The sequence below is a fragment of the Crinia signifera genome, chromosome 5, assembly GCF_055691185.1.
Source record: "Crinia signifera chromosome 5, ASM5569118v1, whole genome shotgun sequence".
NCBI lineage: Eukaryota > Metazoa > Chordata > Amphibia > Anura > Myobatrachidae > Crinia > Crinia signifera.
In genome coordinates, this window is record NC_139221.1 from 271,183,105 (window position 1) to 271,207,781 (window position 24,677).

Consider the following 24,677-nt stretch of genomic DNA (forward strand, 5'->3'; position numbering starts at 1 on the left):
GTCTAGACCAGGGCTGGGCAACACCGGCCCTCCAGATGTTAATGAACTACACATCCCAGGATGCTTTGCATTAGTTTTGCTATGTGGCTATGCTGAAACTGATGCAAGGCATGCTGGGATGTGTAGTTCATCAACTTTGGAGGGCCGGTGTTGCCCAGCCCTGGTCTAGACGCTGGCCAGCATCTCATTCTGACATCAATAAGGATGAATAAGTAGTCAGTCTTTAGGAATTAAGTCATCCTGGACACGCAGATGCGTAATGCCCTAAGGACATCCAAAGACTCATGCACAACAGAGTCAGGAGAGAAAAAAGCAGTACCACTATCTACTGGTTAATATGAAAACCAGAGAAAACTTTAGGGAGATAATCCAACTTGGTACGTAACACCGCCCTATCTTCATAGAAGATTAGGAGTGGTGATCAACACAAGAGCGCCACAAAGTCGGGGACTCGACGAGCCGATTGCCAATAGGAAAATCTTGCAGACGAGCCAGGTGTACTAAAAAGGCTCAAAAAGAGGAGTTATGTTAAACCTACCTTCAGTTAACTGCCTTTCTTTGAGGTTCCTGGGACCAAAGGGAAGATATTAGGGTTGTAGGTGGATCCAGAGGACCAGGCACCAATTTCCAAAGCTTTTGGGCTTCCCAGCATGCCTGGCTCCTCTCCCCTATATCCCAACCTCCTAGTACAGGACTTTCAGTTTGGTAGCAAGTCCCAGCAGGAAGCAGAGAAGGAAAGGGGACAGACTGTGGACACAACAGTACATTCACTCATACATAGAGGAAAGGGACCAAGGTCACATATGCCCCCATTTTAACAGGTGTGTCAGGCTGGGCGCCCTGTGGTCCCAGGAACTTCGAAGAAAGGGAGTTAAGCAAAGGTAGGTTTATCATAACTCTGCTTTTCTTCTTCTACAGATGTTAAAGGCTCAAAAGGGGGTGCAGAAAGCGCCCCCAGGACTACAGAGAGATCCCCAAGGATAATTCGGAGGTGTGTACAGTGGTTGGAACTGCAGTATCCCATAAAAGAAGGTGTACACACGTTGGGTAAAGAGGTAATTTGTCTCTGAAACCCCACAGACAGAGCAGACATCTGCACTCTCAGTGATGACAACAGCAAGCCTAAATCCAGACAACGTTGCAGAAAAGATAGGATTCTTGCGCTCCTGAAAACCTTGGTATCATAACCCCTTAGAGCTACACCAAGAGAAATAAGTGTGCCAAACCCTATACAGGTTGAGTATCCCGTATCCAAAATGCTCGGGACCAGGAGAATTTTGGATAACGGATTATTCCGTATTTTGGAATATTTCAATATTTCAATGATGTATTTTGAAGTATCTTGCATTTATGCTGTATAAACACATAAAATAAACACAAATATATTTTATTACCACATAAAATACACACAAATATATTTTATTTGTTCAAAAAACAAGGTTTCAAAACATGAAACAAAATTTGTGTACTATCTCAGTTATTGAATTTGAATGCCAAGCAATCATTTTCTTGTACATATATAGTGCCAGTTACATATCATGTCCTCAGTAGTGCTGTTACAGATGTCCCCAGTGAGTTTTTAGCTAAACAATTTTTTTTTCCACTTTCTGGAAAGTATGGTTTTCGGAATAATTCGGATAACGGATATTCGGATACGGGATACTCAACCTGTAGTATATCCGTGCTGATGCTGGCTTTCGAGCCCGAATCATAGTATTGGCCACTTTCTCTGAAAAACCCCTTTCTCTGAAAAACCCTTGTTTCTTAGGACGGCTGTCTAAAGAGCCAACTGGTCCAGACCAGTGTGTACACAAGGGCCCTGACCGGGAAGATCCTGTCGTAAAGGTAGTCGAAATGGTGGAGCAACAAACAGACGCAGTAGATCTGCAAACCAGTGCCTTCTGGGCCACCAGAATCAGACTTCTCCCTTCTTGTTTCAGTTTCCTTAGAACTCTAGGAAGCAATGACACTGGAGGAAAAGGCATATGGAAGACGAAATCTCCATGATAGGGAGAGAGCTTCTGTGAACATTGCTCGAGGATCCCTGGACCTGCATCCGAACAGGGGCACTTTATTGTTGTGAGAAGACACCATGAGATCCACATCTGGCTTGCCCCATCTCTCGACAATCAACCGAAACACTTCGGGATTCAGAGACCACCCCCCTGGATGTACGTCTTGGCGACTTACAAAGTCCGACTCCCAATTTAACACTCCTAGAAGGAATGGCTGGTACATGGCCTTCGGCCCATTGAATGATCTTTGTTACCTTCATGGCTCCTACGCTTCTGGTACCGTCCTGGCGATTTAGGTAGTGTGTTGAGGACCGCTTTCAGCTCCAAAATGTTTATGGACAGGCAGGTTTCTGCAGGGGTCCCTCTTCCTTGCAAGGTTTGGGATTCTACTATGGCCCCCCACCCCCCATCTGGCGTCTGCGGTGAGAAGGACCCATTGTGGAATCCAGAAAGGTCGACCCACCATGAGATGAGCTTCGTTGAGACAACAGATCAGGGATGACTTTACCAATGGAGTGAGACACATTGTGTGAGAGCCGAGATGTTAAGGTCGACCATCCCATCATTTCAGGATCAGCTTCTGTAGGGGACGAGAGTGGAATTGTGCTCACTCGACCATGACAAATGTCAATACTATGAGGCTTAGAATCTGCATTGCCTGATGCACCGTGACCCTGTTAAGTTGACAAAACCAATGGTTCCGATCCTGCAGCAGACGACACTTATCCAGTGGCAGAAGGAGACGCTGAGCCTCGGAGTACAAAAATGCCCCCAGATGTACCATACATCTGGAAGGGACCAGAGCCGACTTCTTCCAATTTATCAACCACCCGTGTCTTTGTAGAAAGACCACTGTGGTTTGAAGATGGTTGAGAAGCACCTCTGGAGAGCTGGCTAGCAGCAGGAGGGTGTCCAGGTAAGGGATCACTCGTATGCCCTGGCGTCCTAAGGAATGCCATCATGATTGCCATTATTTTTGTAAAAATCCTGGGTGCAGTGGCCAACCTAAAGGTAAGGACCTGAAACAGAGTATTGTTTCTGGATAGCAAAGTCGAGGAACCGCTGGTGCGATGGAGCAATGGGAAAATGCAAAAAGGCATCCAGAATATCAAGGGATACCATGCTGTCCCCTGGTTCCATCATTAACACTATAGTCCACATGGTGTCCATGTGGAACTTGGAGACTTTCACAAACTTGTTTAGAGACTTTAGGTATAAAAAAGTCTGTAGGGTTTGGTTACCAAAAACAGGGTTGAGTAGTACAATCACCCTCGATTGGTGGAGAGATTCCTTTGAAAGTGTTTCTGAAGATGTAGAGGCCATGGAGTAGCCCCGTGACATTGAAGGATATCTGAATAACTTCAGCACCTTAGTCATTTGGGGTTGACTAGAATCTCTACAACGTCCTCTTGCTTTAGCCGACATAACAGGACGTGGAAGAAGAGCCACCATGGGAAACAGACCTTTTAAAATGGCCACGGAGCCCAGAGAGCATCCACCAGACAAGCTTGTTGATCACTTATGGATCCGTTCAGGGAAAGATTCTTGTTGTGGCAGGAGGTTATCAAATCCAGCAATCCGAGAGGAGGGAAAACACGTTGTGGTGACGGAACCACTCCCGAGTGATTTGCCTGGTGGCTCAGGAAGTCGGCACGATGGATGGCTCTCAAGATGTATAAGTGGGAGACTGGTTTCTTTTTGCGACCAGTGACCCTCAACCACAGCACCCCATTCTTGTAGACTGGCTTCCGTGGTTAGGATGACCCAGTCATGGGTGGCAAACGAGCGACCCTTGGTGAAATTGGATGACTGGAGCCACCAAAGGAGAAATATCCAAATGTCTTGTGACAAGAGAAACTAAATTCTGATATGAAGAGGAGAGCGGTTCCAATGGCTGAGAAGCGCCAGCTGAAGTGGACGAGAGTGGAACTGGCCAAAATCCACCATAGGGCAGCTTGAGACCAGTTTCACGACCACCTTTATGCAGGAGATGGACTGAAAGGATTGAGGCAACGATTGCAGTTCCGACCATTTGTCTTGGGGTAGGAAAACCAGTTGAGACAGTGTCTAAGCGCACACCCAGGTGAACCATGGAGATTGAAACGGTTAGAACTGGATTTCCTCCAATTTATTATACTGTAGCAACATTTCTGATCTAAATGTCAAATATAAATTTTTAGCGTCTCGAGTTTGTTTTTGAAGTAATTTGAAGTAATTTCTACATAAGCTACACAGTTCTGCATATCCAAAAACTTAATACACGTTTTAACGCGTTTTTTTATGGGGTGCCCAATTATCTAAAAAAGTAAAGCCAATCTGTGAAAATCAATATCATATTCAGACTCCGCACCCTCAAATTACCCTATGAAGACTGAATTTTTATTTACTATAGGCATAGTGTTGACCAGTGTTATCCAGCAGTGGGACTAGAGTAGGTCTACTGTCAGCTGGAGGGCAGACTGAAGGACTTCGAGATTGAGCCAGGAGAAGATGGTAATCGAGATATGGAGGATGTGTACACCACCCAGAGGTAAAGTTGGACCACCATCACCTTCGTAAAGATGTGTGGAGCCGTAGAAAGACCGAACGGAAGCACCTGAATCTGAAGTTCCTATACTACTATATGTAAAACCTCAACTACCAAGTTCCCAAACTGGCAATGACTAGACCAGAGAATGTGAATTCCATACAAATTGACTTTGCCGAGAAGGTCCACTGCTTATTTCCATTAGAAATTATGCTGGAGCTCAAATTAAAAGTGGTGGTGAAAATTTCAGAACAGCGAGTCAAAACGTATTATCCCTAAATTTTAGCCCCATATTACATAACATACCTAGGGACCTGGCAAAGTGGCTCCCACAGAAACTCACCTGGTTAGGTTATATAAAAGTGATCAAAATGAACATACTTCCTAGACTCTAATTTATTTCAGACGTTACCGATAACTCTGCCCCCACACTTTCTCTCTGCAATCCATAACATCATCCGGGATTTTTTTTGGGACTGTCATTTAATAATCAGAAGACTGGCCGGGGATATACTGGGCCACCCTGTCCCAACCGGTCCTGACTTCTTATCAAACTCGGTTATACCCATATCTAAATACAAAAAATCTCTACTTAAGAACATGAACAATGCAGTCAGGGCAGTACTTCCAGTCCACTGGTGCTCACCTGCCCCCCTACATTGAGGGAATGGTGCCAGCGAATAGACTTCTACATGGCAATGGATAATGTATATTACTCCACTCCTGAGAAATTTTCCATATATGTAGATATGTGGGGGTGGCTAGTTAGAATTCAAAATGACCCCGCCAAATAAGACCCTAATACCTATAAGCTCATAAAGCTATCACCCCACAATGGGAGACTTAAAAGTACGATCTGGTCGTCTGCTTTACTGTAGGATGCCAAGATTCACCTGAACTCTTGATTGAGGACTAGAACACCTCCATGGAAACTCAAGCATGTTCACCTTTTTATAACTTGAAAGTGTCAGATTGTTCTTTGAAAGAACTGGTATTGGTATAGAACTGGTATAGTTTCAGGGTACGTCTACATGGCCTTTAGTTTGTGTAAGCTTATTCACCGTGCTTTGACGCTCTAGAAATGTTAGTAATACACAAGAAAGGTTTCCCTCGCCTGAAATGTATGCTTGCAAAACACAAAGTATTTGTAATGAAAAACTTTGAAATGCCCATATTCAATTTAACCCTACAGATTAAAAACATCAGTTGTAGTATATGAACATATTACTGCTCAGATTGACCCAAGGGGTCGCTATGTGTTTCTAGATGGTATTTTTGGCACCACTAGAATATCCTTATTATCGATTTATATCCCTCCTCCGTTTGCCTTTGATATTCTTAGAACTGCTTTAGAGTTTATTGCTGTTAGATCTGATAATCCTTTCATTTGTGTGGGGGATTTTAATATGGTGATGAACTATGGTCTTGATGTCTGGTGTCCCAGAAAGAGTTCCCCTTCTGGCGAAAGTTCTCTAGCCAGATTCACGGCCGAGTTGGGATGGTATGAGGTCTGGCGAGAGAAATTTCCTAATCAGCGACAATATTCTTGTTACTCCCCCTCCTACAATAATTTCTCACGAATTGACATGATTTTTACATCAAGGGCTTTAGCAAATAAAATATTGAATACAACTCAAGGGGAATTTCGGTCCATTCCCCATTGGTAATGGTTCTTGACACAGATATAAGTCGGGGTTTTAGTTACTGGAAGCTTCAACCAATTTGGTTGACTCAATTGGAAAATATCAATGACCTAAAGATGGATCTGGAGGGTTTTTTTGGTTTCAACATAGATTCGGCTAAAGCGGGTAGTGTTTGGGAATCATTCAAAGCGTACTTGCATGGTACCTTGATTAAAAAAAAAGCGTATGCTAGAAACCAGCTACAGAGGAAGGCTACAACATTAGAGAATATAATGTCAGCTTTAGAACAAACCTATATAGTAAATCAGTCGGATCTTGTTAAACAGGAATGGTTAATAGCACAACGGGCCTGGGTCACACACTTACAAGAAATGGCCATGTTTCGTTTATTAAAAGACTCACATAAAATGTACCTAATGGCGGACAGGGCTGGCAAACTGATGGCCTATATGGCAAAAACTGACAAACCTCCTAGGACAATTTCCAAAATTTGTTCTCCTGGAGGGGAAATGTTGAGTGAAACTTCAAAAATTACCAAGGTGTTTGTCGACCATTATAGGGAAATATATCTTTCCAAATTAACTCCTGATTATAATAATAGTTTGGCCTATCTTAGGGCCATCGATTTGCCTACTCTGTCAGGCCAAGATAGGGAAACTTTAGAACTACCGATCACGTTGGGTGAGGTGGAAGGGGCAATAAGAAATGTAGCATCTGGTAAGGCCCCAGGAATCGATGGCCTACCAGTAGAAATATATAAGATCTTCAGCGATACCCTGTCTTGCAGGCTTCTCTACTTTTACCAGGAAATGGAAAAAGAAGGCCAATTATCACAATCTATGACCGAGGCAGTCATCACAGTGATTCCTAAGAAGGGTAAAGACCCCTTATGGGCAGACTCCTATAGACCCATCTCGTTGCTCACGGTGGACGCTAAGGTATATGCAACAATACTGGCCAATAGACTCGGAGAGGTGATGGATAAAATTGTTCACGTTGATCAAACGGGTTTTAGGAAAGGGAAATCAACCTCCATAAACGTTCGACGAGTCTTTTCTTACTTACAGGCGAGAAAAATGATGGGTTCGGAGACTGCCCTGGCCTCTTTTGATACAAATAAGGCCTTTGACTCCCTTGAGTGGCCATATTTAAGGACCACTCTGGAGGCATTTGGCTTTGGGTCATGCTTTATCAAAAGGATCCTGATGATTTACTATAACCCTAGTGCACGAATTACTATTAATGGATTCGTATCGGATCCATTTTCTATATACCGTGGGACGAGGCAGGGCTGCCCGCTTTCCCCCTCGCTGTTCTCTCTGGCCATAGAGCCAGTTGCGTGTAAACTGAGAAACATACTGGGTCGGGGGGACCCGGGCGGGAGTGCGGACAGCCTTGTCTCACTCTATGCGGATGATTTGTTGGTGGGAATGGCAAGCTACAGGCGGGATCTTCCTTTGGTGATGCGAGCCCTCCAGGAATTTGGCCTGTACTCAGGACTAACAATAAATAGTAGTAAATCCCATCTATTAGTGGAAGAATCGTACAATGGGACACGGGTGGAACCCGACGTAGTAATTGATATACCGAGGGCAGAAAGATTTGACTATCTGGGGGTGGTAATCTCTAAAGATGCACGTGACTATGTCAAATATAATATAGACCCAGTAATTGTAGTAATCAAATCTAAATGTAAGAACTGGCTCAAATTACCTTTGACAGTGATAGGTAGGGTAAATCTCATCAAAATGATGATCCTACCAAAACTACATTACTTAATGCAACATTCCCCTGTATATATCCCTGACATGATATTCAGGAAAATAAACGGGATAATCTCCTTTATATGGAGAAATAAAAGACAGAGAGTTAAACTATCCACACTTATGAGACCACGAGATCTCGGAGGACTCTCCCTCCCCAATTTTAAATTGTATTATCTCTCAACACAATTGGTACATCTGCGAGACTGGGTAGCAGAACCGTGTCAATCAGTAGAATTATTAAACTTAATAAATAAGACTATTCCGGGCCACTCCCCATTACAAGCCATCCTGACAAACAAATGTCGCAAGAAATATCCCCCGATTCTTTCCCAAGCATTAAAAATTTGGAACTGGATCTCTAGGATAATAGGTTATAAAGACATTGACCCTGAAACAAGTCTCTCTTCCCTGGACTCTTTTAAAAATATTAGAAAGCATCAGGGAATGGCTGCTTGGTCGCAGTTTGGAATAAGGAATGTAGGCCACGTGGTCATGCAAAGTGGGGTTAAAACATTCGCTCAACTGCAAGTAGAATTTAAGATCCCAAATAGCATGTTTTTTCGTTTTCTGCAGCTTAGAAGTGCAATGGAAGAACATCTGCTCGTATCCTCTAGTAATATAAAAGATCACCCAGTTAAAATATTCCTAAGGAATATGGGATCGTCTAAAGGTGTATCCAAATGCTACAAGCATATTTCTTCCTTACTGCCGACCCCTGGTCTGCATGATCTCATGTCAAAATGGTCCAGGGAAATCCCTGAGCTCACACCAGATGACTGGGATAGGGCTCTTGCCATACCCAATTTAGCTACCACTTCTCTCAGGACTCAGCAGATCCAATTTAATATCTTGCACCGTACCTACATAACTCCGATTAAAATTAAAAAGTTTGCAAGGGATAAAAGCGACTCCTGCCCGAAATGTAGGGCGGCAGGAGGTGACTTTTGGCATTTAATATGGCAGTGCACAACTCTGCAAAAATTTTGGAAGGAATTCGCGGATGTCCTGATAAACATAGGTATTCCTCGAGAGGAAATTTGTCCTAAGGCGTTAATATTGGGGGTATGGTCTAGGACTGGGGTGGCATCGGATTTAAGGCAGCTGGCCATCAATCTTGGAGCACTTGCCAAGACCTGCATTGCCAGACTTTGGATGGCAGAAAAAGCACCGGATATTAAGGACTGGGTCAGTTTGGTTAACTATACGTTTGAATATGAGAGAGATGCTTATCTCTCTAGAAATAATATTGGCAGATTTCACGCAACTTGGGATAAATGGTACTTCTCCCCATATTCCAAAAGAGTTTTGGATACTAATTGACACAATATATGAAGATATTTTCACTATGTCCACAAAAAAAAAAAAAATTCTTAACACTACACTAAATATAGATTAAATTCACGAATGCTCGTAAGCTTAAAATTCTTAACACAATGATAAATAAAAGATTAATTTACGCTAAATAAATACTATGTATAACAGCACCAGTTGATAGACTAAGTAACTTTTTGTAACACTAGTAAAACCAAAGTAAAGCCTATATTAAAGGATAGATTTAAAACAAAGATAACCAAGGTGACTCAGTTGACCGGTTACTTGGCAGAGAAGTGAAATAAAATAGAGGGGTTTGGGATTGCGATACAGGGCGGGAGAGGACTGGAGGGATATATGTCTTAGTGAGAATTAAGGGTTAGGACGACTAAAGGTTCTTAAGGGGGTGTGTGGTTCCGGTAGCGAAAAGTAGCAACTCACCAAATGTTGTTTGTACGTTATGTATGTTTTGTACCTGTGTTGTATTTATGTATGTGAAAAAGTATCGTAAGATATATTTGTATTTTGTACTTTTAAAATCAAATAAAGAAACTATTTAAAAAAAAAAAAAAAAAAACATCAGTTGTAAAACATACAATGGTTACATACAGCCTATTGCACTTTTCTGCCTTTAACCCCTTCATGACAGAGCCAGTTTGTGCCTTCATGACAGAGCCCTTTTTTTCAAATCTGACATGTCTCACTTAAGTGGGGATAACTTTTTTTTGCTTTTACTTATCCCAGTGATTTTGAGATTGTTTTCTCGTGACACATTGTACTTCAAGTTAGTGGTAAATTTGGGTCGATACAGTCTGTGTTTTTTTGTGAAAAATACCAAAATATCGTGAAAAAATGGAAAATTTAGCAATATGCAAAATGTCACATTTTCTGCTTGTGAGACAAATAATCATACCACTCAAAATAGTTAATAACTAACAAAGACCATATGTCTACTTTATGTTGCAATCATTATTTCAACTTCCTTTTAATTTTTTTGGACACTAGGAGGCTTCAAATATGACTAGCAAATTCTCAAATTTTCAAGAAAATTTCAAACACTGATTTTTTTAGGGACCAGTTCAGTTCTGATGTGACTTTGAGGGACTTGTATGTGAGACACCCCCATAAATGATGCCATTTCAAAAACTGCACCCCTCACAGTATTCAAAACAGCATTTTGGAAGTTTGTTAACCCTTTAGGTGTTTCACAGGAATTAAAACAAAGTGTAGGTGAAATTTCAAAATTTCATTTTTTTTTCGGATTTTCAATTTTAATACATTTTTCTAAGGAACACAGTAGATTTTACTAGAGAAATGTGACTAAAAATTGATTCCCCCAATTCTTTGGTTTTCATAAATATCCTATATGTGGCCCTAGTGTGCACGGTGACCAAACCACAGGCTTCATAATAGAAGGAGCACCTACTTGATTTTGGAGACTCCTTTTTATGAGATTATTTTTTAGGCACCATGTAGGTTTCTAGGCACCATAAGATGCTAAAAGTTAGGAACCCCCCCACAAGTGACCCCATTTTGCAAACTACACCCCTCAGGGAATTCATCTAGGGGTATAGTGTACATTTCAAACCCCCAGGGGTTTCACCAATTGTGGTACAACTGGGCAGTGAAAATGAAAAAAAATTTTTTTTTATTTTCACAGCTCAGTTGTATCAAAATTGGTGAAACCCCGGGGGGTTTGAAATGTACTCTATACCCCTAGATGAATTCCCTGAGGGGTGTAGTTTGCAAAATGGGGTCACTTGTGGGGGGGTTCCACTGTATGGGTGTTTCGGGGGTCATTCAACCAGAATCTGTGCTGCAAAATCCAAAAATCACTCCTTCCCTTCTGAGTCCTGCCATGCACCCAACTGGTATTTTTTGGTCACATGTGAGGCATTGCCGTACCCGGGAGAAATTGGGGCACAGATTTTGGGGTGCTTTGTCTCCTTCATTCCTTGTGAAAATGAAAAATTTTGAGCCAGATCTGCATTTTTGTGTAAAAAAATTTAATTTTTTACACAAAAATGCAGTTCTGGCTCAAAATTTTTAATTTTCACAAGGAATGAAGGAGACAAAGCACCCCAAAATCTGTGCCCCAATTTCTCCCGGGTACGGCAATGCCTCACATGTGACCAAAAAATACCAGTTGGGTGCATGGCAGGACTCAGAAGGGAAGGAGTGATTTTTGGTGGTGGAATGAATGGCGGGTGCTATGTCGCATTAGCAAGACCCCCGAAGCACCAATACAGTGGAACCCCCCCACAAGTGACCCCATTTTGGTCACCAGCTTTGGGAGGGGGGCTGGCGCTGCGGCTGGGAGGGGTGCTGGCGCTGCGGCAGCCGGGTGGGTGGGAGGGAGGGGGGCTGCCGGGTGGGAGGGGGGCTGGCGATCGTTGGTGATCGGTGCGGTATACGCACACACACACACACATATATATATATATATATATATATGTGTGTATATATATATATATATATATATATATACACATACATATATATACATATATATATATATACACACACATATATATATATATATATATATATATATATGTGTGTGTGTATATATATATATATATATATATATATATATATATATATATATATACACACACACATTTGCACATTTTTTTATTTTATTTTATTTTTAACTTTTCCAGCAGCAGCATGATGCTGCTGCTGCTGCTGCTGCGGGGGGGAGGGGGGAGGAGGGGAGCGCAGCGTGCGCTCCGGACGTAGCGGTGGAGCCGCTGGAGCTGCTGCTGCTGCCGGGTGAGTGCCCGGCGGGTGGGAGGGGGGTGCTGCCGCTCGGTGGTGATCGGTGCTGCACCGATCACCACCGTTTTCTGTGTTACCGAGCGGCTTAGCCGCCGGTAACACAGGAAACGCTGTGATTGACTGTTCAGATTTGAACAGCCAATCACAGCGATCGCCGACCGGGGGGGGCACCCCTGCCCCCCCTGGGCGACGAGGGGGGATGTCTGCTGTCAGGGACAGCAGACATCTCCTAACTGTCACCGCGTCTATAGACGCAGTGACAGTTAGAATCCATGACGTACATGTACGTCAAATGTCGGGAAGTACTTCCCGACCATGACGTACATGTACGTCAAATGTCGGGAAGGGGTTAAGCATAAGCTGTAACATTGAAGCATCCAATAGTGACCTTGCATTAAAGTGCCGCTGCAGAAAAGAACATACCTGTAATTAACCACATCTTTTTCCTCCTCGTCACTTTGGAGAAGATCATCATTAAGTTCTTCATCAGTAAGATCTGGTGAAATCTGAGGATGAGACATTAAATAAATCTAGTAGTAAGAATATCTGGGATAAACAAGATCTTACTACAATCTAATTTTAGTATTTATTTTTTCTAAAATAAAAAAGTAAATAGTATACCTTTTTCCCAGACAAGTAATCTTCCTCAAGTAGGTCATCCTCCAGCTCACTGAAAATATATACATTGAGCATTATTAACATCACATAACACACATAGGGGTATATGCAATGCTGTTGACGATCTGTGAAGGCAAGCAGCGCCGATAGCTCACGGATTAGTATACAACTGACCCCTCTGCGAGGTGGAAATTGTAAGTGTGGCCGTCAAAACTGCGAGGCTCGCACCTAAAAGCAGCGGCCTCGCTGCATTAGTGGCGAACCTCGCCGTTCGGGGGAATCCTCGCCATCCAACTCCCTTTAAAGCGTTGAATAGGGGAGTGGCCAGCGCGGGGGTTATACGGCGAGAATGGCTTGTTTTCGGCGAGGACACCCCCTCACCGGTGAGATTGAATACCGCCCATAATGGTAATGGTTTGATATTGAAGCTGAAAGGTTACTACAAAAAGAATATCCGTAATGAGAGGATTACTTAATTAGCGGGTGCAAGGTGCTGGTGTTCTGTATGTTTCTCTATCAACTCGCAATAAAACAAGATTTTTTCCATATATTACAGAGGTATAACAAAATATGAAATGTGCCCTGAGAAGCAGCAAACCGCTGGCAACCGAAAACCTCCTTACGAACACAATGCTTTCAGGGTCTAAACTATGCTGTAACTGAATTGCATGGAAAGGAATTTATCTTGGGTAACAAAACATAGGATAGCATTTAAATATTTTTTTTATAAATCCTGCTGGAAGACACTGGATCATGGGCTTGCCATGGGGGAACCAATGAGCTTGCAAATACAATAAATAAACTTGTAGCTTTAAATATATGCTTCTTACTCTGCAATTCGCATGAGCTCAGTACAATTTCAAAAGAGCACAGAATGAGGGGCAGTGACCCAGTGAATCAGTTGGAGAAAAAAAAAAAAAAACACAATATTAAAAACAAAACAGGAGGGAAACGAAAGTCGAAACAACCACACAGCTGAACAAGAGGGAGAGACCATAGGGCATTCAAAAGCCACCCACAGGGGAAGGAAGATACATGCTGCCAGATCAGAGAAGTGTACACCCAAAGTAGGCATCACTGGAGTAGTGTAATGCAAAGCAGACCTGTGCTAGAAACACCACAGCAGACAGCGACACCCCAGGCAGGGAAGAGGAACTGCATGGGTTTTCAAAGATGGTGGGTGCCAGAATGAACACTACTGGAGGTAAAAACATGAACCAAAAACCCACAATATAGTAGAACCAGCTGAAGAAAAAACCCTTGGCCCTAAAGCCAGGCAAATGCCAAATCGAGGAAGGTCCTGGCGAAGAAACAGACATCGTAGTAGAACTGGGCACATCAAAATATGCCATTAAGGACCATTTTTAGCATGTTGGCATACCAAGAACTGTGCAGTCAATCCATAACCACAGCCTGTTGCGTTTTTACCCGCTTGAGCACTTGGGGCAACATTGGGATTAAAGGAAACTAATATAGCAGAAGCTCATGAAAATTTCATAGCATGCACTGCGAATGCCAACAGGTCCTGAGACCTAACACAAAACCAGGGAATCTTGAAGTTGTGTCTAGAAGGTATGAGGTCCACTTCTGGAAGACCCAACTTCTGAACCAACAGCTGACAGATTCAGATAGAGTTGCTACTGCACCAAAAGAAACATGGCCGTGCTCAGGGAAGATGCCTCTCACTTTCTCACTACCTGTATAAACACTGCCAAAATCAATGGGACAAAATTTTCCACCCAGGAGAGTATGAGGGTATCCGTAGATCTTGCACTCAGTATGCCTTGATGATCATATGCAACTGCTATGGTATTATACAAATAAATATAGATCAGATAAAGGTTAGACTTTCAACATTGTCAGATAGATGGTTCTGGGCTCAAGAACTGCAACTGAAAAAGTAGTCTGCGAAGGTGACCAAAATCTTTGTAGGAGGCGATGTGCAGTCACCACTCCCAAACCAAGGCGGCTTGTGTGACTAGTGATCATAATGACCCAACCTGGGGTGACCAAGTATTGTCCTTAAAGCAGGTAACTGGAAACAAGGAACCAATAGAACTAGTGGCGAGTGTTGTCAGACAGAACGAGAGGGATTGTGTACCCAAGTTAAATTTTGGAGAATCTACCACTAGAATGCTTGAGTAAAACTTTGTGAACAGAACAGTCTCTAAAGTGGAGACCATGTCCAATAATGTCGGCAGCTGTGAAGCAGAGTTGGCATATATAAACAATGTCTAAATATGGTGCAATTGTAATACCTTCCTCCCGCAGTAGACTCACCATTACGGACATGATCTTTATGAAAATAAATGGGGTTGTGGCTATACCTGGAATGGTTAGTGATCTGTTCAGACTGAACCGAAGAAATACACTGTGACCTGCCCAAATAAGAATGTGAAGATATGCGTCCTTGACATCCAGTGAGGCCAACAATTGGTTGGCTTAAAATACCGTGGATCACTAATAGGAAATACTTCACCTGAAAACAATCCACACAAATCTTCAGGCATGAAGATTCAAGAGCAGCCGGAAAGCTGTTCGGTTGCTGTACAAGGAAAAGGCTGGGGGCGGCGGAGTGTCTTTCTTGCAGTGTCTGTCCCTAAGCAAAAGGGCTTGACTCAATGAGCTTTCTTCTTATCCTAAGGTGTTTTGGCAAGGGAACTTCCTCCACAGGGGTTTGGTGCCAAAAGGCCAGTTATCCAGAACCAACAGACTAAAGCTCTAAAACCTGGATACCTGACAAGCCGAGCACCTTAGAGTTTTTTCATCCAATTTAGTTTTGGGTAGGCAGCCACCTACTCCAATTTATGGACCAGTAGGCGAAGTTCTCTTCAGCTGCCTGGGTCTCATTTCCAGGGGTTACATAACAGATCTCAAAAGGTCCTCAACATTGTCATTTTTTCAATACTGCTCTTCATCGGGAGGCAAAGAAGAGGATTGCATTAGACCAGACTAGAAACTACAGTAAAAGGAATATATAAATTATATATAAAAGGAATTATTGCTCTGGTTCTGGTGAAACAATGGAAACTGGGTTTTTCCCACTGGTAACATGGGCAATAATAGTATCCAAGTCTGGTCCAAAAACAGCTCCAAATAGAATGTTAGGATTACAAATCTGCATTTCAGGCACGGAACCAGCTGCAGCGGAGCCCATGGACATAGTTTAATCTCTATTCTGCAAGGGCTCACATCATATTGCACTGCACCATGGAGTTGCTCTGCTAAACCCAGCAGATAATCTTTGGGAAGATCACTTTAAAGAACCACAACAAGCTTGCCAGCTCAAGTCTCCATGTCCCGGCTACCCATGGCGAGACGAGTAAAGGGCACCCCGACAAGCATATTTACGACATGAAGATATGAACACAGCCTCCTTTAATGTCTCAAATGTATTTAACTAAATTAGTTAAGTAGTCAGTGGAAAAGATAAGCACATCTAAATAACTAAACCGACCATTTTGAATGATAGCTTCCTGCACTCTGAATGCTGTCAAGAAGTCTCTCTAGATAAAGTGAAATCCAGCAATGCCTTACTACTGAGATGCATACAGCTTCTAACATCTTCAGTAGGATCACTCTGTGCGTTCAGATCGGAATACAAAATGCCTTCACAAATGAAGAGATAATGCAATTCAATGTATAGTGCTTAAACGAATGCAGAAACATAGCTACCTGTCCCAGTCATCATCCGCAGCTCTTCTTCTTCGAGATCTTTCTGCGCCAGGCTTATCAAATTGATCAAAGTCATCATCTGCAAAAAAGGAAGATCTTATTAAATGGAATATTAAATACATCATTCAAGAGCTCTTTTGGGTAAGAAGGTTCTACACATAAAATGTTTGCAAAATGCTGCCATTGCTCAGCTTTACGCGGCTGCACATCAGACAAATAGGGAGATTTAATAAGGAATTTACATTTACACACACACACACACACTGCAGCCCATGAAATATGATGTTCTTAGAGGAGATAGTGGGGAAAATAAATTAGGATTTTAATACCTTTTCACAAAGTTCATATGGTATACTGGGTTCTAAATATATTGGGGAAGAAGAGGTCCTCCGCAGGAGACAGGCACATAGAACTCTTTACAGTGGGTGTACTGGCACACAGAGGCGGGTTCCCAGGATACCATATAAACTTTGTGAAAAGGATTTACCGGTAGGTATTAAAATTCTATTTTCACTATCATTCATATGGTATACTGGGTTCTCAATACATTGGGGATGTCCCAAAGCTTCCAGAAAAGGGGGTACGTGTGTAGACTGCTGCAGCACCACCTCTTTGGCCAGTGCATCAAATTTTTAAATCTTTACAAAAGTGTGTTGAGCTGACCAAGTAGCAGCTCTGCATAATTGCACAGCCGACACACCCCGAGCAGCCGCCCAGGATGCGCCCACCATTTTCATGGAATGAGCCTTCGCAGAGGTGGAACCGGTAAGTCAGCCACTCCATAAGCCTGACTAATAGTAGCACAAATCCAACATGCAATAGATTGTTTTGAGGCCGGCAAACCCTTTTTCTGGGCATCATAAAGCACAAAACGCCATTCAGTCTTGCGTAGCCTGTCCATTCTAACCAACATAGGCTTTAAGCGCTCGAACCACATACAGGGATTCCGGAATCCCAGAGTGACTCACACTAGGTGGAACTACAATAGCCTGGTTCAGATGGATAGCCGAAACAACCTTCAGCAAGAACTGCTGTTTTGTTCTCAGTTCTGCCCTATCTGCCAGATAAGGACTCCTGCAAGATAAAGCACCTAACTCTGACATGCGTCTAGCTGACACCAGAGCCAGAAGCACCACAGTCTTCCATGTGAGAGGTACTTCAAATCAGTTGATGCCATTGGTTCAAACCAGGACTGCAGGAACTGTAAGACCACATCAAGGTCCCAGAAGAAAAGACTGTACTTCCGGAATATTAGCCAATTTCCTTTGAAAGAAAATGGAAAGAGAGACGAAATCTGTAGCTTCAAGGAACCTAGCCATAGGCCCAGGTCCAAGCCTGACTGCAAAAATCGTAGAAAATGATCCAGTTTAAAATCCGCAGTTGGAAACTAGTAGTAGTTTCACACCAGGCTACATACTTTCTCCAGATCTTATGGTAATGGGAAGCCGTCACCGGTTTTCTAGCCTGGGTCATGCTGGAAATGATAGAAGCATGAAGGCAGTTTCTGCCTAAAATCTGCCTCTCAACCTCCAGGCAGTCAAACTGACTTTCTGAATTTATCATGCGTGCCTCTGTTAGTCTGAAAAGGGCCATCTGGGCTGGCTAGAGGCAGTTGGGAGAAAAGTGAATTTTCCTGCTGTAGCCTTAGAAATCAACTCAACTAGTTCCTTAACAAACAGGCGTTCTCCCGTGAACGGAAGGTTCTCCACACTACACTTGAAGTCAGCGTCTTACTGACGCAGCCACAGAGCCCTGCGGGCGGAAACCGCCATGGCTGAGTTACGAGCTGTGGGGACCCCCCACTAGTCTGGGGTGTTCACAAGTGACTTGTGAAGTGGATGCAGGAACAAAGTTAGTGCTGCAAATCATACAGGTTAACTTTCTAACCATTTTAGAAAAGGTAACACCCCCCAACACACACAGTAAAACACCAAACAGAGTCAGTGTAAAGTGTTTAGAAGCTATGTGAAGTCTCTAATGTTGCTTTCACATTGCCTAAACATTTGAGACCCGGAATTTTGAAACGGTATTTAAAACAGTATATTACCGTTTTGTGTGAATCGCTGCAGCGCAATGCCCGCCACAACAATCACCCACACAGGACAGTTCGGTACCTTGAAAGGCCAGCAACTGTAACCCTCCCCTGGCTTCCCACGAAGCAGGGAGCTGTTTAGTCCAAAACAAACAAACAAAACTACATGAAGATAAACTCTTCAGGAGCTCTGTAAGTGCAGCCTCTCCGAGGGCATATATTTCTAAACTGAGGATGTGGAGCAGGAAGTAGAGGGGAGGAGCCAGTACATCCACTGTAAAGAGTTCTATGTGCATGTCTCCTGCGGAGGACCTCTTCTTCCCCAATGTATTAAGAACCCAGTATACCATATGAATGATAGTAACAAAAAAAAAAGGGGGGGGGGATTTGATGACTTGAGTCACGAGGAAGAGTTTGTAACAAATGTTTACACGCAATTCTCATCTTCTAATACTAATAGACACTAGAGCAAACTCGGCTCGATTATTTTGCTCTGATTCGGTCGCAAACATCATATCACCCGGATCATGCCCATAATATGCCCAGCTAAACCAAACTGGAATAATCACGATCAGCCTGAAAATAAACATCAATTGCATATTGCCAAACGATCCATTCTTTTAGAAGTGAGTTCTGGTGTGGTATGACAACTTATTATGTGTAGCTAGTGAAATCATGTAGGTTCATGCAAATGGAAATAAATGGATTATTCCATTAATTTATAAGTAAGCATTCTAAATACTACAAATCAAATTTGTACTGGATATAGGCCAGCAAATCACATATTACGGAGATGAATAATATGTCCAAAGTAAGAATTATTAATAGCATTTCACTGAACATGTACTGTTGTGTCACATTACTCTTTTCATTCAATAAAAAATAAAAAAATTCACTAAACACAACAGGCGAGATGTAATGAGAGTTCAGTGGAGGTACGGGATGCCAGTAGCACTTGGACATTGCCTTGCAAGTTATTGCCCCTTTAAAAAACATTCAGCCAGTATCCTTCATAGCACCTGAACTCGGGCGTTATTACATCCTGCCCATTGTACACTGTAGCCTAATATAAAGGATACATTAAGGGGTATACCCAAGGGGCAATTACAGACCCATTTCTAAGCGATCTGACTAGATTCAATTAGAAATGAAGCATGAATTACTCCGTGTGTATGACCCCTGCAACGCGTGGACCCGCGCATCGCTATTACATGACTTATGCAGTCAAAATCGCTCACCAGAGAACACTGGCCGCTCAGCACACATCGCGGGTGCATTGCGGGTGTGCTGAGCGATCTGTGCAAAAGCACAATCGCTCAACACAGGCTGCTCCATCGCCCTGTGGGTAAGGGGCATACACACGGAGCAATTGTGTTCTTTTCCAAGCAATCTGACTAGATTGCTTGCAAAGTAAGCACAGATCTCTCCGTGTGTATACCCTAAGCAATTACAATGCATGGGCACATACATCGCTATCGCCTGCTAACCAAGTCAGTGCATGCAGTCAAAATCTAGTCAAATTGCTTAGGAAGTGACTGTAAATCTCTGTGTGTACTGAATGAGTGATCAAGATCTCTCATTCCTAACCACTGCCCTGCCTTTTTTTTTTTGTTTAAGCAAAATCACTTAGCACACATCTTAACATGTGTATGCCCCTTTAGAGTGATTGAGAAGCATTGTGTACACATTTGTGAACATTCGTTATTGATACTTTTACTTTAAATAAGACTGGTACATTTAGCTGCATCTATAAAAACACACCCAAAAAAAAAAAAAAATCACACAAGTAGCAATAGCCCTTTCAACACAACACTGTCAATCAAGTAAAGCCTTTATAAATATTTGTTTTAACATTAGTTGGAGAGGTTTGATGCAGTTCTTTATTCCCATTTGCCCTGACCTTCAGCTGTGGAACAGGGTACGCCTTGTTCCCAGACCACCTCCTCCCTTTAACTGAAGATAACAGTGGAATGTTAAAATATGAAATAAGTAGCAGAAAGAACCCCAAAATCCCAAAGGAGTACCCAAACCAAGGAATCTGCTAGTAATCAGTCAAACATTGAGGTTTATTAACATAATCAATGACAGGGAATCGTCAAGAAGGCATCTTATCGCAAACCACCACACCAGCTATGATTAGGTATTCTTCCCTTTTCACTAGACAATTATTATTCATCATATATACATTTTTTTTTTATTGATTGGATGTCAGAACCTTATAGGCTGTCCATACAAAAGAAGACTTTGAAATCTTGAAAAGGCTTGCAATGATAAACTTAAATTCCAATCTTATTAACAACAAGGGGGCATGTCCATGATAACTGGGGATACTGGGCAATAGCATAAAATTACAAAGTCTGTGACTTTCCCACAAAAAGTACTTTGCTGCCTTAAAAGAGTGATCTCATTTTCCAAATTGGCTCATTAGAATAAGGGGATTTTTGTAAGAACTTACCGTTCAAACCCCTTTCTCTGAGTCCATCCCGGTGACACATCTAACCTTGGGATGTAGGAGCGTCCGCAGGAGCCAAGGCACCTATGCTGAAAGCTTTCCTCTGGACGCAGGCTCCTCCCTTCTGCATCCCATTATGCTTCAGTTCAACTTGAAAAGCACACTAGGATACGCAACTCAGTACAATGCCCGACATCTTATACGCACAATCATATAACCATAACATGACACACATGAACGGTATGACTTACTGAGCATAAGGGAGGGATCGCTGTGTCACCGGGATGGACTCAGAGAAAGGGGTTCGAATGGTAAGTTCTTACAAAAATCCCCTTTTCTCTTTCGTCCATCCAGGTGACACAGCTAACCTTGGGACATTCACGAGCCAGTCCTTTGGGAGGGTACGCTCAGACTGCCAGTTCTCGTCACTGCCCGTCCAAATGAAGCGTCCTCCGACGCGAACTCATGAAACCTGTAAAATTTGATAAAGGTGTGAAAGGAGGACCAAGTGGCAGCCCCGCACAAATGCTCCGCTGTAGCCCCATGACGCACAGCCCAAGAGTTAGCAACTGGTGGTATGTGCATTAATTCGAGAAGGATAAGGTCTACTTACCTTGGTGTAACCAAAGGCAATTACTGACCTTAACCATCTGGCAATAGTCTGCTTGGAAGCAGGCCATTCTCTCTTATGCACATACTGCAAAATGAATAACAGATCTGTTTTGAAGATGTCCTTTACCCTTTCCACGTAAATTCGCAAGGCGCGAACTACGTCCAACATCCACAATTTGTCCCTATTTTTTGCCCCTTCTGGAGGGGAAAATACCGGGAGCACAATCTCCTGGTTTAAATGAAAGGAAGAAACTACTTTTGGCAAAAAAACGTAGGCACTGTTCGAAGCACAGCCCTATCTTCCTGAAAAATTAAATGTGGAGATTTACAGTATAAAGCTCCCAACTCCGAAACACGTCTGGCCGAAGCAATGGCAAACAAAAAGGTAAATTTCCAAGTAACATATTAAAGGTCAGCCGACCATAATGGTTCAAAAAGGAGGGCTCTGCAATACTGACAGAACCAACGATAAATCCCAAGGCGCCACTGGCTGCCTATATGGAGGCTTTAACCTGGTAACGCCCTGCAAAAAGGTTTGAACCTCAGGTAGAAATGCTATCATTTTCTGGAAGAAAATAGACAGAGCAGAAAGCTGTCCCTTTAGAGACTGTAATCCCAAACCTGTTGAGAAACCATCCTGAAGGAAATCCAACAATCTGGACACCTTCTGACGCTTATACCACCTGATGTAAATCTTCCAGACTCGATGATAATTTGCAGCAGACACTGGCTTACGAGCCCTAAGCATAGTTTGAATAACTGCATCAGACAATCCTTTCTTCTTTAGTAAGGAGGTCTTATAAGCCAGGCCGTCAAACTGAGCCGAGCTAGGTCCAGGTGCAGAAATGGTCCTTGCCTTAGAATGTCCTGACGAAGAAAAAAGGGGCCAAGATTCCGCTGACAATCTCAATGTCCGAATACCATGACCTCTTGGGCCAGTCTGGTGCAATCAGAATAGCCTGCATTTGCTGAGAATTCACCCTGCTCAGTACCCGCGGTATCATCGGGAACGGAGGAAAAATGTAGACCATGTGAAAGTGCCAAGGAACCGTCATGGCATCCACCGCCCAAGAGGTTGGGTCCCTGGTCCTGGAACAAAATTTCAGAACCTGACAATTGTTCCTGAATGCCATTAAATCCACTTCCGGGAGCCCCCAGCGACTCACAATCTCCTTGAGTACCTCAGTATGTAATGACCATTCCCCCTCCAGCAGCTCCTCTCTGCTGAGGAAATCCGCCTCTACATTCCGGATCCCCAGAATGAAAACAGCAGACAGAACAGGAATGTTGATTTCTGCCCAGCTGAAAATCCGCAAGACTTCCTGCATCGCCATCCTGCTGCGAGTCCCGCCCTGGTGTTTCAGGTAAGCCACTGCCGTGGTGTTGTCCGACTGCACTCTGATCGGGAGGCCCTTCAGACAATCCTCCGCCTGTTGGAGAGTCTTCCAAACCGCTCGAAGTTCCAATATATTTATTGGAAGTCTGATTTCCTGTTTGGACCACAGGCCCTGCAACCGAAGGTGAAGGGCAACTGTCCCCCAACCCCAACTGGTGTCGGTCATTATTACCACCCGGTCCCAAGAGCGGAGTGACCGCCCCAGCTGTAACGTCTCCATGTCCGTCCACCAGACTACGGACTCCCTTGTCTCCTGAGAGACAAGTAATTGTTCTTGTTTCATGGATTTCACATTCCCTGACCAACAGGAAAGGATGTTCCATTGAAAGGTTCTGGAATGAAACCTGGCAAACTGAAGCGTCTCGAAAGTAACCACCATTTTGCCGAGGAGCTTTACCCCTTGCCAAATTGTGGGCCTTGATGCCTGCAGTTACAGTAAAACCAACTGACGGATGTCCCTTTCTTTGGACTCTGGGAGGAATACCCGATGTAAATGGGTGTAAAGGATTATGCCCAGGAACAGCAATCTCTGTGAGGGAATCAAATGAGACTTGGGCAGATTGAGCACCCATCCCATGTCCTGCAAGAACTGTTCCATTGGGTACCCTCTAGTGGCTGCTGGTGCATAATCATTTGAATCAAGTCCACTTACTAATAAAAGGTTGCTTTATAGCACAGGTCTTCAACCTGTGGCCCTCCAGATGTTGTGAAACTACATTTCCCAGCATGCCCTGACAGTTTTGGCATGCTCTTATAGGAAAAAATGTGGCAATGCATGTGGAACATGTAGTTTCACAACATCTGGAGGGCCATAGGTTGAAGACCCATGCTTTATAGCCTTTTTAATGTCTAAATTATAAGCACATGCAATTTGTTCCACCTGGGCAAAACAGAATGTATGGCAATGCACCAATGGCCAATGTGCAATATAAACGAAAAATGTAATAGTGCCATCGATCTTCACTTAATACAGGAGATCGGGTGCACAAACATATGAATTGGCCCTAATGGACTGACTGAACAACTTATTTATTCTGGCTTCCTTTGAGATTTGCTTACATATCCAATTTTCTGCCTTTAAATTTTGAACCTTAGCTTCCTTGTTTTTCTAATCCTTCTGTTTTTACTAGTTTTGCATAGTTTATTTTAGATAGAATTACTAGCTCTGTAATATGCATAAACTGACTGGCAATATCTATCACGCTTTGTAATCCTTGCATCGACCTCAAACTCATCTATAAACCTATCCTCATACTTAACATGTCTTATTTGTCTAGTAGACTTCAGCATTTAGGGCCTTATTTTGGTTCATTCTTTCTGACAAAATCATTCTTAGATGGACAAAACCATGTGCACTGCAGGGGGGGCAGATGTAACATGTGCAGAGAGAATTAGATTTGGGTGAGTAATTTTGTTTTTGTGCAGGGTAAATACTGGCTGCTTTATTTTTACACTGCAATATAGATCTCACTTTGAAGTAAAACCCCACCCAAATCTAATTCTCTCTGCACAAGTAACACCTGCCCCACCTGCAGTGCACATGGTTTTGCCCATCTAAGAAGGATTTTGTCAGAAAGAATGAACCAAAATAAGGCCCTTAGTTCTATAATCCCCTTTGTGGTGTTACTGAATCAGGCGACTGAACATTTTTTGACATGGACGATACAAATTTATTGAAATGGTTAATTATCTGTTAATGAGCCTGATTCAGAGATGAACCAATGAATAGCTTCCCCCCCCCCCCCCCCCCCAAAAAGTTAAAATCTTCCATAAACAGTTTTTTTATCACCCCATGGCCAATTCGATGCTAACTTCGTTGCCTGACGGTTATGACTAGGTGCAGATCGTC

The 24,677-nt window shown here is 43.0% G+C and overlaps 1 protein-coding gene across 8 annotated transcripts in view; it reads right to left on the reverse strand.

Annotated features, from left to right (window-relative positions):
- Window positions 1-24,677, reverse strand: part of RBM33 (RNA binding motif protein 33) — a 112,230-nt gene that overhangs the window by 81,010 nt on the left and 6,543 nt on the right. For all 8 annotated transcript variants that reach the window (XM_083189014.1, XM_083189013.1, XM_083189012.1 and 5 more), the window contains exons 2-4: window positions 16,337-16,415; window positions 12,665-12,713; window positions 12,467-12,549 (exon numbers count right to left, since the gene is read on the reverse strand). In XM_083189014.1, coding sequence (XP_083045140.1) covers window positions 12,467-12,549; window positions 12,665-12,713; window positions 16,337-16,415 — 211 coding nt within the window. The remainder of the gene's footprint in view (window positions 1-12,466; window positions 12,550-12,664; window positions 12,714-16,336; window positions 16,416-24,677) is intronic.